Source organism: Hermetia illucens, chromosome 6, assembly GCF_905115235.1.
Source record: "Hermetia illucens chromosome 6, iHerIll2.2.curated.20191125, whole genome shotgun sequence".
NCBI lineage: Eukaryota > Metazoa > Arthropoda > Insecta > Diptera > Stratiomyidae > Hermetia > Hermetia illucens.
This window is the reverse complement of record NC_051854.1, coordinates 14,430,788-14,443,924: the sequence shown is the minus strand read 5'-3', so window position 1 is coordinate 14,443,924 and position 13,137 is coordinate 14,430,788. Positions and strand designations below refer to the sequence as shown.

At 41.2% G+C, this 13,137-nt stretch overlaps 1 protein-coding gene across 6 annotated transcripts in view; it reads right to left on the bottom strand.

Annotated features, from left to right (window-relative positions):
- The window catches only part of LOC119659497 (kelch-like ECH-associated protein 1B), a 44,759-nt gene continuing 31,622 nt past the window's right edge, over positions 1 to 13,137 (bottom strand). For 5 of the 6 annotated variants that reach the window (XM_038067618.1, XM_038067619.1, XM_038067615.1 and 2 more), the window contains exons 2-7: positions 5,981 to 6,314; positions 5,640 to 5,897; positions 5,026 to 5,567; positions 1,445 to 1,585; positions 1,178 to 1,383; positions 1 to 1,117 (exon numbers count right to left, since the gene is read on the bottom strand). In XM_038067618.1, the coding sequence (XP_037923546.1) occupies positions 219 to 1,117; positions 1,178 to 1,383; positions 1,445 to 1,585; positions 5,026 to 5,567; positions 5,640 to 5,897; positions 5,981 to 6,295 (2,361 nt within the window). In that variant the 5' untranslated portion in view covers positions 6,296 to 6,314 and the 3' untranslated portion in view covers positions 1 to 218. Of the gene's footprint in view, positions 1,118 to 1,177; positions 1,384 to 1,444; positions 1,586 to 5,025; positions 5,568 to 5,639; positions 5,911 to 5,980; positions 6,315 to 13,137 lie in introns of those variants that run through there. The other variant, XM_038067621.1, reaches the window with a different exon arrangement.

Genomic DNA, 13,137 nt, shown 5'->3' with positions numbered 1-13,137 from the left:
TGATTTTCAACAAAAAAACTTTACTTGCTGGAATTTTACATAGTAACCTAGAAAAGCTAAGAGGGATCGATATTTATTCGGAAGTACCTAAGGTGTTCAGTTAACATGACATAAATAAATATTATTCTTATCAACAAACGAATTAAATAATCCTATGTATCCTATCATCACTGGAATGCTAACTAAACAGTACATCTAAATCTTAGAACGACATTATGCTATGATGGTCTGCTACAGAATTTTTTTCTTGTCGTTGATACAAAATCATTTATTGTTTGTGATACTGATTGACTTGCTTTCCTAATATAACAGTTTTCTCTAACACAAATTTTATCGCTACGATTTTGACTATTACTACTACTACTACTATCACTAGGTAAAAAATGTCTCATACTACTTTCACTTTGATCATGGGTTTCCTGTTTTAGTTGTAACCTACTTTGTATCAATGTATTAAAATTAGTGTCCGGACACCTCGAGATTTCACTATAGTTATTGTTGAAAAAATTTGAAATTGCAGGTTTCAGGGTAACTTGTTCAGTCGATAATGGCACAAGTGGTGTCATTTCAGTCTTGTTTGAAGGAATATTTTTGTTGCAGTGATCGAACACATTGCTGAAAGGATTATCTTGACATCTCTGGCAGCCACCAGTCTCTACACTTGTTGAGTTAAAACAGTGCATACTCGATGATGCAGAATGCAGTGACGGTGGTCGGTGATGATCATCAGAGTCTTTGTCCGTGTCTGGAAGACGTTTGCTGGGTGCGTCGTGCATACCACCACTGCAGTCCATGGGTATCGAAGCGCAAGCCGGTTGAAATATAACTGCAGATGCGTGACCCGATCTTTCCGATGTTAGAGGTGTGCCTGGTACCCACTGATCAAGCTGAGGATCATACACTTCCACTGCCGTGAGGAAGTGGGTGCCGTCGAATCCACCTATTGCATAAAGTTTTCCGTCTAACGCTGTAAGTGACAAAGCACTGCGGGCTGTATTCATTGAAGCAACCGTCTCCCATACTTGGTTTTCAGTGTCAAATCTTTCTACCAACGATAGCTGTCGTGTCCCGTCGAAACCACCCACTACATAAATGTGTTGGTTTATAGCTGCCACTCCTGTGATTTAATGCTTTTTTAAGTATGACACGGGTTAGATAACATTAAAAAATAACTTACCAGCTCCACTTCGACCCACTCTCATAGACGGCACGAAGTTCCATTCGTTGTTTTCAGGGTGATAACATTCCACAGTTGCTAAACGTTCGGTACCATTAAAACCTCCGATCGCGTAGAGGAGGCGATTGACTACAGCCACCCCTACTCCTAGACGCTTTGAATGCATTGGTTTCACTAGGGTCCATCGATCTTCCTCTGGATCATAACTAAAGAACAGAAGATACTATTAGGCTTCGTGCTTACACGATGAATGTAAAATTATCTTACTATTCAACAGAATTGTGATATTCCGAGCCAGCAGATCCTCCTAAAGCGTACAGCAATTCATCCATGACTGCAACGCCGACTCGATGTCGTGGCACGGACATGGGCGCACAAGGTCTCCATTGTTCAGCTACAGGATTATATCTGTAAGTACATTATGAATTTAATATTCATTCATTACAGGGAAAATATTAAAGCGGTTTCGAAAAGTCTTTAATTATCTTATGTCCACTATTACTCTGATAAAATAACAATAAAGTAAATAAAAATTAGCCGTAGCCGGTCCCAAGCGCGGTTGTGAAAGGAGGAGGGAGGGATAACTTCAGTCTGAATGGCTGTACGTCAACGTAGCGTTTCAGGGGGAAGGTGACGAAAGTGCAGGAATTTTGCAGTCTTGCAGATTACTCACTGAGGAAGCTATCACTACACCTGGCAGTTAGATATAAAATGCAAATCCATCCAATAGGGAGAAGGAGAAATTTGAGGTCCGGTACGGGTAATCGGCGGGAGTCGTCTGACTTGGTGACTGGGTCGGGTTCTCATAATGGACAGTACAGCGTCGAAACCGCTATTCGTGGGGCGGTTCGACGTCTAGGCGCCACGGCGACCAGGAGTATTGCTCCGCCTATGCCATCCCCAGTGAAACATCCGTAGTTGAAATTTTGGACATACTAGGTCTAGATCGGGTGCAGAATCAGGTCATTAGTCAGCAGGAGGAAGTTCCATTCTTCCTCACTGCGGGAATTACCTACCTTCTCTAAAAAGGACACGGTGCAGAACCCCAGACCGATTACTTGCTTACCAACCCTCTGCAAATTAATAACGTCCATTATTAGTGGAAGGGTCAATACGCACCTTGAGACCAACAACATAGGGGCTGCCGAGTTGGGTCAAGGGGTTGCAAAGAACAACTCATTATCGACTCGGTAGTTTTAGGACAAGCAACTGGAGGCTAAAGAAACCTCTTTGGTTTCTATATTGATTATGCCAAGGCTTGCGACAGCGTCCCGCATACCTAGCTAATTGATGTTCTACATCCGCATCGCATTGATGCGAAACTAATAAAGCTTTTGGCGACAGTCATGGAAGGGTGGTATACCACCTTATCAGTGCATTCACCTGAGGGTTCTAATAACTCAGAGTCTATCATGACTGCCCTTCGCAGTGGCAGAAAAATGGCTACTGAGCGTAACATATCCGCTCGAAGTGTGCAAAGAATATTGCAAAATGAGCTTAAACTGAAGCCTTTGAAATTCCAAAAAGCAGGAACGAGCCAAGGAATTGCTTAGTCAGGCCGAAGTGGTGAATTCCCGATGTTGGTTTTTTCCGATGAAGCCCCATTTACGAGAGATGTTTCACCTTACACCTTCGAACGGCCACCAGAAAGCAAGCAGCACCGATGGTGATGGTGTGGGTTGAAATAATCGCCGATAGACGCTCAAGATAAATGCAATGATCGACCGCGAAACTGTTTTGGAAACAATACTAAAGCCGTGGACATTTCAACAAGACTCGACAGCGTCTCACAAAGCACGCGTCAACCAAAAATGGTTAAAAAAACAACGTCCCACACTTCATTTCCAGCACAAAACGGTTGGCAAATTCTCCGAATGCAAATCCGTTGGACTTTTCTGTCTGGGGCATTTTGAAGGAATGTTGGCACTAAAAGATACACAAGCATCGACCATCTCAAGCAAGCGCTTCGTCGGGAATGCGCCACAGAACCACTTGCGGGCAGCATGTGTTAAATTCATGTGCCGCCTGCAATTATTCGCACCAAAGGTAGACATATCGAAAATTACTAATCCATTGTTAAAATTCAAGTAATTCTGAACATTTTTTGCTTTGGCACAGTAAAATTGTTAAAAAATAAAATAATTATAGCGTTTTCAAAAGTCGCTGTTCAATTGCGTCACCTTGTATATACGGAGGGGCATCTTCCAGGGGGATGCTTTGAATCCCCTTTGGTTTTGCATGGCACTGAACCCATTTCATGGCTACTTAATGATACTAGGGGGCATGATTTTGCAATAAAATATGACTTAGGTGCTAATGTGATGTAGGTTAATGTACTTAGATGACATCAAACTGTATGTTGGCACTGACGACCACCTTAGAAGTCTGTTGCGAATAGTAGATATGTTCAGTCGTGATATTCCGATGGAATTTGTCGAATCCAAGCCATCCGCAAAGATCATCACGAGCCGCATGGCGGACATAGCATTGGTGACCTCCACATCGAAGCTATGACTGAGACAGACTTCTACAAATATCTAGGAATTTTGCAAGGAATCCATGCTCGAGTTGGTGATCTGAGGGATGTTTTGCTGTCCGAATTCCTGCGACGTGTAAAACTGGTACTGAAATCGCTTCTCTCTCGCATTGATTGTATTCGCTATACCTTCACTGGCTTATGCATTTGGAATATTGCCGAAACCGTAAAACCGATCTACAAAACATCCAGCGATAGATACGGACTACTTCCAAATTCCGAATGCATCATCCATACTCTGCTGTGGAGTGGATGAACCTGCCTCATGACATCAGAGATAGGGGCCTGCCTGACGTGGCGGCATAACATCATCGCCAAGTCGACTCACTGTGCGCTTATTTTTACAGCAAGGAGCAGGTGCCTTCCTTGCATACGGCTATCTGTAAGGGAGACTGTAGACTGACCCCATTTAACTTGAAGGATTGAACTTTCAGTCCTTTGAGTGGGGTGACATCGGATCAAGAACGGATCGATGAATGGAAGCCGAAGGCAATACACGGTAAACACGTGAATTGTATTTGGCAGCCATTTATCGAACAGATGGCTGTGTACTGGGGAGCTCTTTGCTGAGACGGAGGGATACATGTGTGCCAGCTCATAATGAAAGAACGGGTGAAGAACGAGCAGTGCAGAACGAGTGGTTCGTTGTTAGAGACGTTAGACCATCTCATTTCTATCTGCACTGTTATGCCCACGGTGCAATACACGAACAGGCATAATTCTGTAAGGTCATTCATCAAAACCTAGTATACAAGCATGGACTGATCACTGGAACATGTCCGGTTTACCGATATGAGTCTCAAGCAGCCCACTTCATAGTTCGACACAACAAGCCTGACATGCTGTTAGTTGACAAGACGGGCTGCTCTGCGTATATTATTGTTGCTATCCCCCATAATAGCAACATTGAACGGAAATACGTGAAGAAGAAGGTGAACTATGGGCCACTGCCTCGGGAAATCAAAGAAATTTGGCGTCTCGAGAAAGTGGTTGAAGTTCCCATAATATTGTCAGCTGCAAGTAGTGTACCCAAATCGCTGACGGATTCCCTTCAAGTCCTGAGACTCTCACACAGTCTGGTTGCAAACGGTGCAGAAGTACACCATTCTGCATACGTGCGCGATGTTGCGGGGAATTCTTGGCGGATTCTCACATTAACCTACCATCAGCCACCACCGCCAGCGCCCCTTTACCTTTTAAATAATTAGGCGTCCGAACCTAAATGCTTGGCACTTAGTGCTAGTGCTAGGTAAAATCCGGCACCTGCCTAGATTGTAACAACTTGGAAAAAAATAAATAATGCAAAACTTACCTGTCCACCCAGTCTGAATCATACGACGATCCAGGTGAATTATTTCGTCCGCCCACAGCGTAAAAGGTTCCCTTCAGAAACGCTGCCCCTAATCCTGATCTTGGCACTCGTAATTTCGGGAGCGGTACCCACACTTTATCGTCCACATTATAACCTTCCAATATGTCCAACGACTGTCTCAAAAATCCGCCAGCCACAAAAATCATTCTCGTCGTATTCGGCGTTCGTTCCTTGACTACTGGTTTCTTATGTAGTGTCAAATCCTTGAAAATTCTCGCCAAATACTCTCGACAGGCTGGCACTTTTCGCAATACATCGCAATTCTTCATTTGCTCCTTCAGGAAACTTGGTGTGAGAAACTGACATCGAACCGCGTACAAGATGTGTTCCATTTGGGGGTAGCGATTTTCTTCATCGTATTTCACCCATTTCAGTACAGCATTGTACACCTCCCTTTCACCCTGGACATTGAGTTCATCCTTGCGAATCAAGGATATCAATTGGAAAGATGAAAGTTGTAGAAATTCCTCTTCCTGGCAAATCTAGAAACATAACGTTTTCTTCAAAACCAATTGCAATCTGAATGACTAAGAATCTTGCGCACTTTTACATACCTGTGTGAAGTGTCTCTCGATGAACTGATTTGCTTTTTGCTGTAGAGTAATGCAACCATGCTGTTCGGCAAAATTTGCTATTCCAATGGCATTGGTGGGATCTAGCTGGCGTTCGAGAAAAGCACAACATGCCTCTATCACATTAGGAACTTGGAACATGGTTGCTGCTGGCAACAACTGGCACACCGTCACTTCTGTTACTCGAATATGACCGGTGTACATGAAGTATATAATCCGTCTCATTGCTGTCGGACAAACCTTTAAGAGAAGCCTTCATATGTACTTTTATTGTTAAACGAAATTAACTCAAAATCGAAATGGGACGAACAAAGAATACTTACACCTTGCAGTTTCACTCGAGACATTTCTGATTCCTTTAGACCGCCCGTGAACATTGCCTTGAAGTAAGGACTAGCCGCGGACAGGACTACTTTGTGTGCATGGAATAGTTCTGATTTCACTTCAAGTATAACGTCGGTTAGCATGTGATGTGATCGCATCATAAACATCATTTTCATTGCTTCTTTCGCATAATTAGACATGCAGAATGTCATGTCTTCATCTTTGGGATTGAAATCATCATTTTGTGAGTAGGTACATGCGGCTGGGTCGAAGTTCTGATCCATAAATTTACATCCCCCAACATCAGACGCCATTTCGCGGGATGTATTCAGTCTGCAAGTTGAAAATTGGAAATAAATTTCTTTTGTTACGGTAAAGGGCAGAACATCTGGAAAATATGTGCTTTTAAGGGCGTGCGTGATTACGGAAAGAGAGAAATAGAAAACCGAGCGAAAAGGTTCAGATGCAAATTCAATGATAGCTTAAACAAAATTTTGAAGACACCGCAAAGCCCTGAAGATGAGGACCAATGCATGCAAATAATCGGGGAATAGCTGTTCAAATGTATCCTTATGATTGCTATACAGCTGTCTCTTAAATAGAACTACTGCAAATAATATACGACAAAGAGAGCGGCCTAAAGGGCTCGATATATTAATACCGAACTGATTATAGAATTATATGAGAATGTAAAATAGTCAATTTGAAATTGTGTCTTTGCTTGCTCAACACAATAGCGTTGATATTTTTACTTCCCCCAACTGCGAGGGCATGATGTAAGGCGTGATAGAAAATGCAACCTCTCTGACACTCAATAAAGATCTTTTCAATTGACCAAACTGTACAAGAATTCGTGAAGGCAAAAATTCTTGCATCAAAAAATTCTTTGCTGTCCATTTTCTGGTTCGGAGCGATGGTCGAATTGATAGACCTCGACACCAAACTTGGATGGCTGGATTTCCTTACTAAGGCGGCCCTAGACCGGATACTGGCCATTGCGCCGTTGATGATTACGATGAACAAGGGTCGAAAACTGCAACAGAAGTACTTAACACAGGACAACAAGGAGGTGTAATTTCTCTTCAACGATTCACTAAACAACGGAATCATTTTCAGAAGTTGAGAAAGTCAAGCGGTGCTGCTCATCACACTCGCCGAACCTTTTTCACACGACTGTCATTTTTCAAGTACTTAAACCATTTACCACGGGACGAAAAGACGGGACCGTCGAAAACCATCACGACAAAAAACCATCACAAAATTCCTCGACGAACTAAAGGAAATTATGCAAAAAAAAAACGTTTGCATATTTCTGAAAAAATGTTTTTCTACCAAGATAATCCAGTTGCACACGCCTCTCTGCTAAAGTTTATGGTTTATGCTATGGAATGCTTCCATATTCCCTGTATTAGCTAAATTTAACTTCAAGCCTGACGGAGATTCACTCCAAATGAAGAGATAACAACCCAACCCAGACAGTTATATATTTAGAAAATTCAAGATAATCACACTTTTCTGAGGGTAAAAACTTGGAACATCGATGGGATAAATGCTTTTTCGTTTACATATTATTTTCATATCATCATCATTAGTCAGCGAATGAATTCATATCAATTTTCTAATAAAAGTGCGAAATTCAGAAAAAAAAAAGTTTGATAAAACCCGTCGCATGAAAGTTAATGCTAAACACGATTGATTCACCACAAAGTTGTTGTCCTTTTTAGACTGTTCAACTAAATATGATATTGGTAAGTTTGTGTTTGAGTCACGAAGGGTTTTGGAACTGTTTTATAATATATAGAAATATGATTTTCCAGAAGTCCGAAAAAGACAAACAGGGGATGGGTAGGGATGTTTTTTGTTGGAAAGGGCTACGTTGTCTCATAATGTAGCCTGTTTATTGAATGTCCTATCGAAGTTCATTTATGTGAAAAGCCTCGTCCTAGTCGCCAGATTCAGAAGATAATCCATTAGACTATTTGCATCTGATTGAGCACTCGTTCAGGGTTTGTTATTCCCCGGCTGTATGTTTTTATCATGAGTGCCCCGAATAAGACGATAGAGGCTGTTTCGTTTCTTCATGGCAAAGTCTACATATTGGGTCTTCATTATAAATTCCATCATCCTCCTCCTCAACCTGAGTTGTGATTTGACTTGCCAGTGTCCTCATTCTAAGTTTACTTAGCTTTATAATCCATGAATATATCCCACCGATGGGTTAATTGTTTGAACTTGCATAATCCTTACAACTGCGGCTTTGCTGATTCCAAATGTAAGCTTCAGTCCCACAAATGGTGCTTGCATTCCATTTCTTGAAATTTCATCCGCTTTCTAATTTTCATCAATATCTTTGAGCCCCATATACCATTTTAACATTTTCTTGCTTTTGGCAACCAGGATTTTGGAGTTTTGCTGGCATTTCTGTACCAGTTTAGATCTGGTTTGTGGTGATATGATGGCGTTTAATGCCGCTTGATTACCCGAGCGAATTTATATTTTAGCACGTTCCGTCCTTGATACCCAGTTTTATTGCATACATATCTACCTGAAAAACGATATATTGACCTTGGAGCAGTGACAGGTTGCATCTCAGACTCATTTCATCTACCCTCAATCCAGTTCCGTCTTCTGACTTATGTCCATCTCTTCACAATATGTGTTTCCTCAGATGGTTATCGGTCGAATGATTGCGGTCCCCCCTAACTATTTTCGTCTTGACTTCGTAATCGACGTAGTCTTTAAGCGAGATAAAATCAGTAACCATTCCCAAGTTTGGGGTCCCCTCTCTCCTCCCTGCTTTTTCCTCTCTTGGTTGTTTTTCTATGCATATATGCCATAGGCACCCACCTTCCGTACAGTTAAATCTGTACCCTCGAAGTCTCTCCTGCCCTATTACTACAAGGTGGTAATTATACCAAGTAAATATGCTCCCCTTGGCAATTGTAATGCAGAGGCAGGCGAGCCTCTGAAGAGAGTGCAGTTTCTTGAGAGCTTGAATCTGCTCCATCTTTGGTCTCTCCCTTTTGTTACGAGATCTTAGCGTGGCATTTAGCACAGTCCAAAAATCTTGGAATACATTTCATTCAATTGGCAGTGATGATACAGAGCTATGTTATCACGCCACACCCTACCATTGGCCATCATATGATCTACCCTCTACGATCAAAATTTCATCAGTTTAGCATGAGTCAGAATGACAAAATGATGGCAAACTGATCATCTAGGCTGATCGTTTGGCTACACTTATGAGTCTACTGCAGTTGTCATTGTGTTGTTTAGTTTAGTTTACTGGGGGGAGCCGCAGCTCCAAGCACTCAGGCCGTTGTAAGGCCCATTGTACTATCCCCGTAAATCGCCTATTCAATGGCTTCCCGCCTACGGTGTTGGCAGGCTTTAGCGAATCTGAACACATTCTACAGAGGCAGAGAATGTGCAGATTCTTCATTGAAGAAAACCTTGCCAAGGTGTCTTCGTCTGAGATCTGAGGAGGCCGGGCAGCTGCATAAAAAGTGCAGAGCCGTCTCCTTCTCCTCACATTGGCTGCACATAGCCGAAACCACTACCCTAATATTTTCCATATGGTAGTTGAAGGAGCAGTGTCCCGTTAAAAGCCCTACTAGGGTTTTCATGTTCCACTTCTTAAGGGACATTGTGTTGTTAATCGAAACATGACTTCCGAATGGTTCAGATTCTTAAATGCATGCAACAAAAATGATTCTTTGTCGTCTTGTTTCTACTAAACACGTCAGTCTATCAGTTTTCCATCAGTCCATTTTTTATGAATTGACTTGTGGCAGACTGATGAAATATTGACGTGTAGGGTAAATTTTAAAGTATTCTTTATAGGTTCGGCCTTCACCATGGGTTGATATATACAGTATACCATGTGCGATTTCAATTCCAAATTGCTTTTTCGTGGTGAAAAGTGCCAATTCTTGTTAGTTACACCCTCTAGATTTTTTCTTTGAGGGTGGCGGGGATTGTGAGTCCGCATCAACTTGATGACGGACCTCTAGATGTTTATTCCAATTTATAATACTTTCCTTCATTTGATAGCTGAAGCCGTTCACCAACAAGAACTTACCAGCTTTCTGTTTTTGATGAACGCTAGGAGACTTATCTTGTTGGGAATTGTTTTCAGGGGGACTTGAAATAATTTCCTAATTTTTTCTGGCGTTTCTTTCTAAATGTTTAAAGCTATGGTGCCTGTAAAAATAAAAGTAAATCATTCCTGTAAGACGATTGATATCGATTTTTCAGTTTCATGTAAATTACAGGCTATATTTCCGATTTTCGATATTTGGCTATCTAAAGCAATTCTTTTCATCGTGTCAATTCACCAAATGACGTTCCTAACTTGCATTTACGAGCAAAGATGGACTTTTTTAAGGAAGACCGTAATTTGGAGTTGGCTTATTGGCATATCGTACTATCCTATCTCCTTTTTAGACAATCACAAACACTCATGATCGTGGCCATGATTGCGAACCAGGGTGCTGCGTCGAGATCTCGAAGCTGAGTGGAATCAGTTGTCTTGTCATTTATTTCAAAAATTTCCAAAATGTCGTCGGTATTCTAAGGTGACTGAGAGGGGTCTGAAATTATTTTTTCATTTACCTACTTGATGTGTTTTGGGCTTTGCAGTTTTCGAAATTTGATGTCAAATAAGATAGTCAACTCATTATAAAAAGTACACTGTTCATTGTTGTATCTTTGGCCTAATCTATTATCTGCGCTTACCGGACCGAGAGGATGCTTGTCCGCAAGTTTCATAAAAAAGGGAAAAAGAAAAATATTGGTCGGTGATTGAATTTTGTTTTCGGAATGGAAATTGCACAATGAAATCAAAGAGCACTTGGATTCTGTGCACGAGGAGTCTGCTTCGGCGGTGCGACCGTAAAAAATTGGTTTAACGAGTTTCAACTTGGTCACACGTCGATTTTCGACGAGCTACGCTCAGGTGCCCCGAAAACGGCTACCATGGAGGATAACGTGATAAAAATCCACGATCTCGTATTAGCAGACCGTCGGTTGCGCGAGATAGCTGAGACAATAGGCATCTCAAAAGACCGCGTGCATCATATTTTGCATGACATTTTGAGTATAAGAAAATTATTTGCACAATGCGTGCCGCGTTTGCTCATTCCGGACAACAAGCGCAACCATGAGAAAGAGTTTCTACGTTGTTTCGTGACCATCGACGAAACATGGCTTCACTTGTACACACCGGAGAATAATGAACAGTGGAAACAGTGGACTTCACCCGGCGAAGGTGCTCCGAAGAAGACGAAGACTACGCAATCGGCCGGAAAGGTGTTGGCCACCGTTTTCTGGGATTCACAAGGTCCGATCCGCATCGGGAAGGACAAAATGATCACAGAGCTCTACTATTCATAAATTATTATTATTGGGCCAATTCAAAGACGAATTACACAAAAAAGGCCCCATTTGGCGAAAAAAATTGCTCTTCCACTATGACAACGTATCGGCTCACACCTACGTTATCGCCAAATTGATCGAACTGGGCTACGAGCTCCCGGGCGACTTCTTTTTGTTTCCGAACGCCGGGCAAAAATTTGAGCCGAATGAGGAGATCATCGCCGCCTACTTTGCAGACCTCGGAAAAACCTATTTTTCAGACTTGTTTAAGAAGTTGGAACATCGTTGGGTCAAGTGTGTCGAGCTAAGAGAAACTATGTTGAGAAATAAATAATAAATTTTCTAAAATTTTCTTTTCTCTTTTGGAGGCTGAACACTTATCGGACACCCCTAGTATATCAGTGCCTCGACCCTGTTCCCGACTGGACTCAATTCTTGAGTTTTGGATTATACACCCTCTTCCCTTAAGCAAGTGTTCCAAAGTCTTATTCCTACGCTATCCTATAGAGTAGAGCTTCTTTCCAGTTCTTCCATTAACGTACCTCGATTTCCTTTTACTTGTTTTTTTATTTTATGTCCTACGACGAGGAGCAACTTATCAGATGTTTCTTCTTCATTAATGAACTGTGTGCAGGAATATTTCTGTGCACAGGTTGTAAACAAACTTTAAGGTTGATATGGTATATAGAGATCACTAAGTTATACCGGTTGATTGCTTTGGAGTCGAAAATTTTGGAGAGAGGAATTCTCAATGTCAACTAAAACATAAAAAATATATGACTTCCAGTAAGTTGAGCATGGCTAGAATGGCCATGGTCTGGTCATTCACAATTTGATAGCACTCATTATAAGATAAGTGCCATCTTGTAAACGTTAAGTTTAAAATATTTTCCGCGACTGTATTTTATATCAGTAACAGCAGACACAACGTCTCAAAAATCAGAATTACTCATCATTTGATTCAGTGATATTATTCATAAGATTCTATTATTAGATTGGTTTGATTTTTTCTTTTTTCTTTTGCGTCATTATTTTTGTTTTATTTATTCAAATACCACCCGATTTTCATAACATATGATAGAAATTTGTGTTGATGCTTAATGAACTTCCCTAGTTTTCGCACATAACGCACAAATATGTGGTGGGCAAAGTAGCAGTTTTACAACCTAATAAACGAAAGTTTATGGTAGATGCATGCCTATTATCAGACGTTCAACCTTAACAATTTCATAATCGTATTCAATCCCATTCATCAGTAAAATGAGTAATCGAATTCTATATTAGATAAGGAGTTTTATCTTGTCCTTTTCCTCTGATTGGTTTACTGATATGAATATATTCCCTTAAATGCCGGCAATGCAACGTAAAATCTCTGAAACGTCTGAATATATGCAAAGCAATCAGCAATAAGTCTCCGGTCTGGGACGTAGATGGCATCACTAGATAGACTCATATGATTTCTGGATAGAATTAATTTTCAAACGATACATGTAAAAATTTCATGTGATTCCAACCCTTAGCATACACATTACAGTAGTAAAACAACTTTTGTTATTGTCACAAAAATGGATAAAAAAAATTCTGAGTGTTGGAAAAAATTTGTTTTTTGATGGAGAAAAATCGCAGTAAAAAAGTGGCTGGATAAGCGTTATGGAGACTCTGTGCCAGGGAAATCAACTGTCATTGATCGCTATTCTAAATTTAAAAGTGGCCGTATAAACACCGATGATGCTGACCCTTCTGGTCGCCCAAAATCGGTGGTTGTTTCGTGTCACAA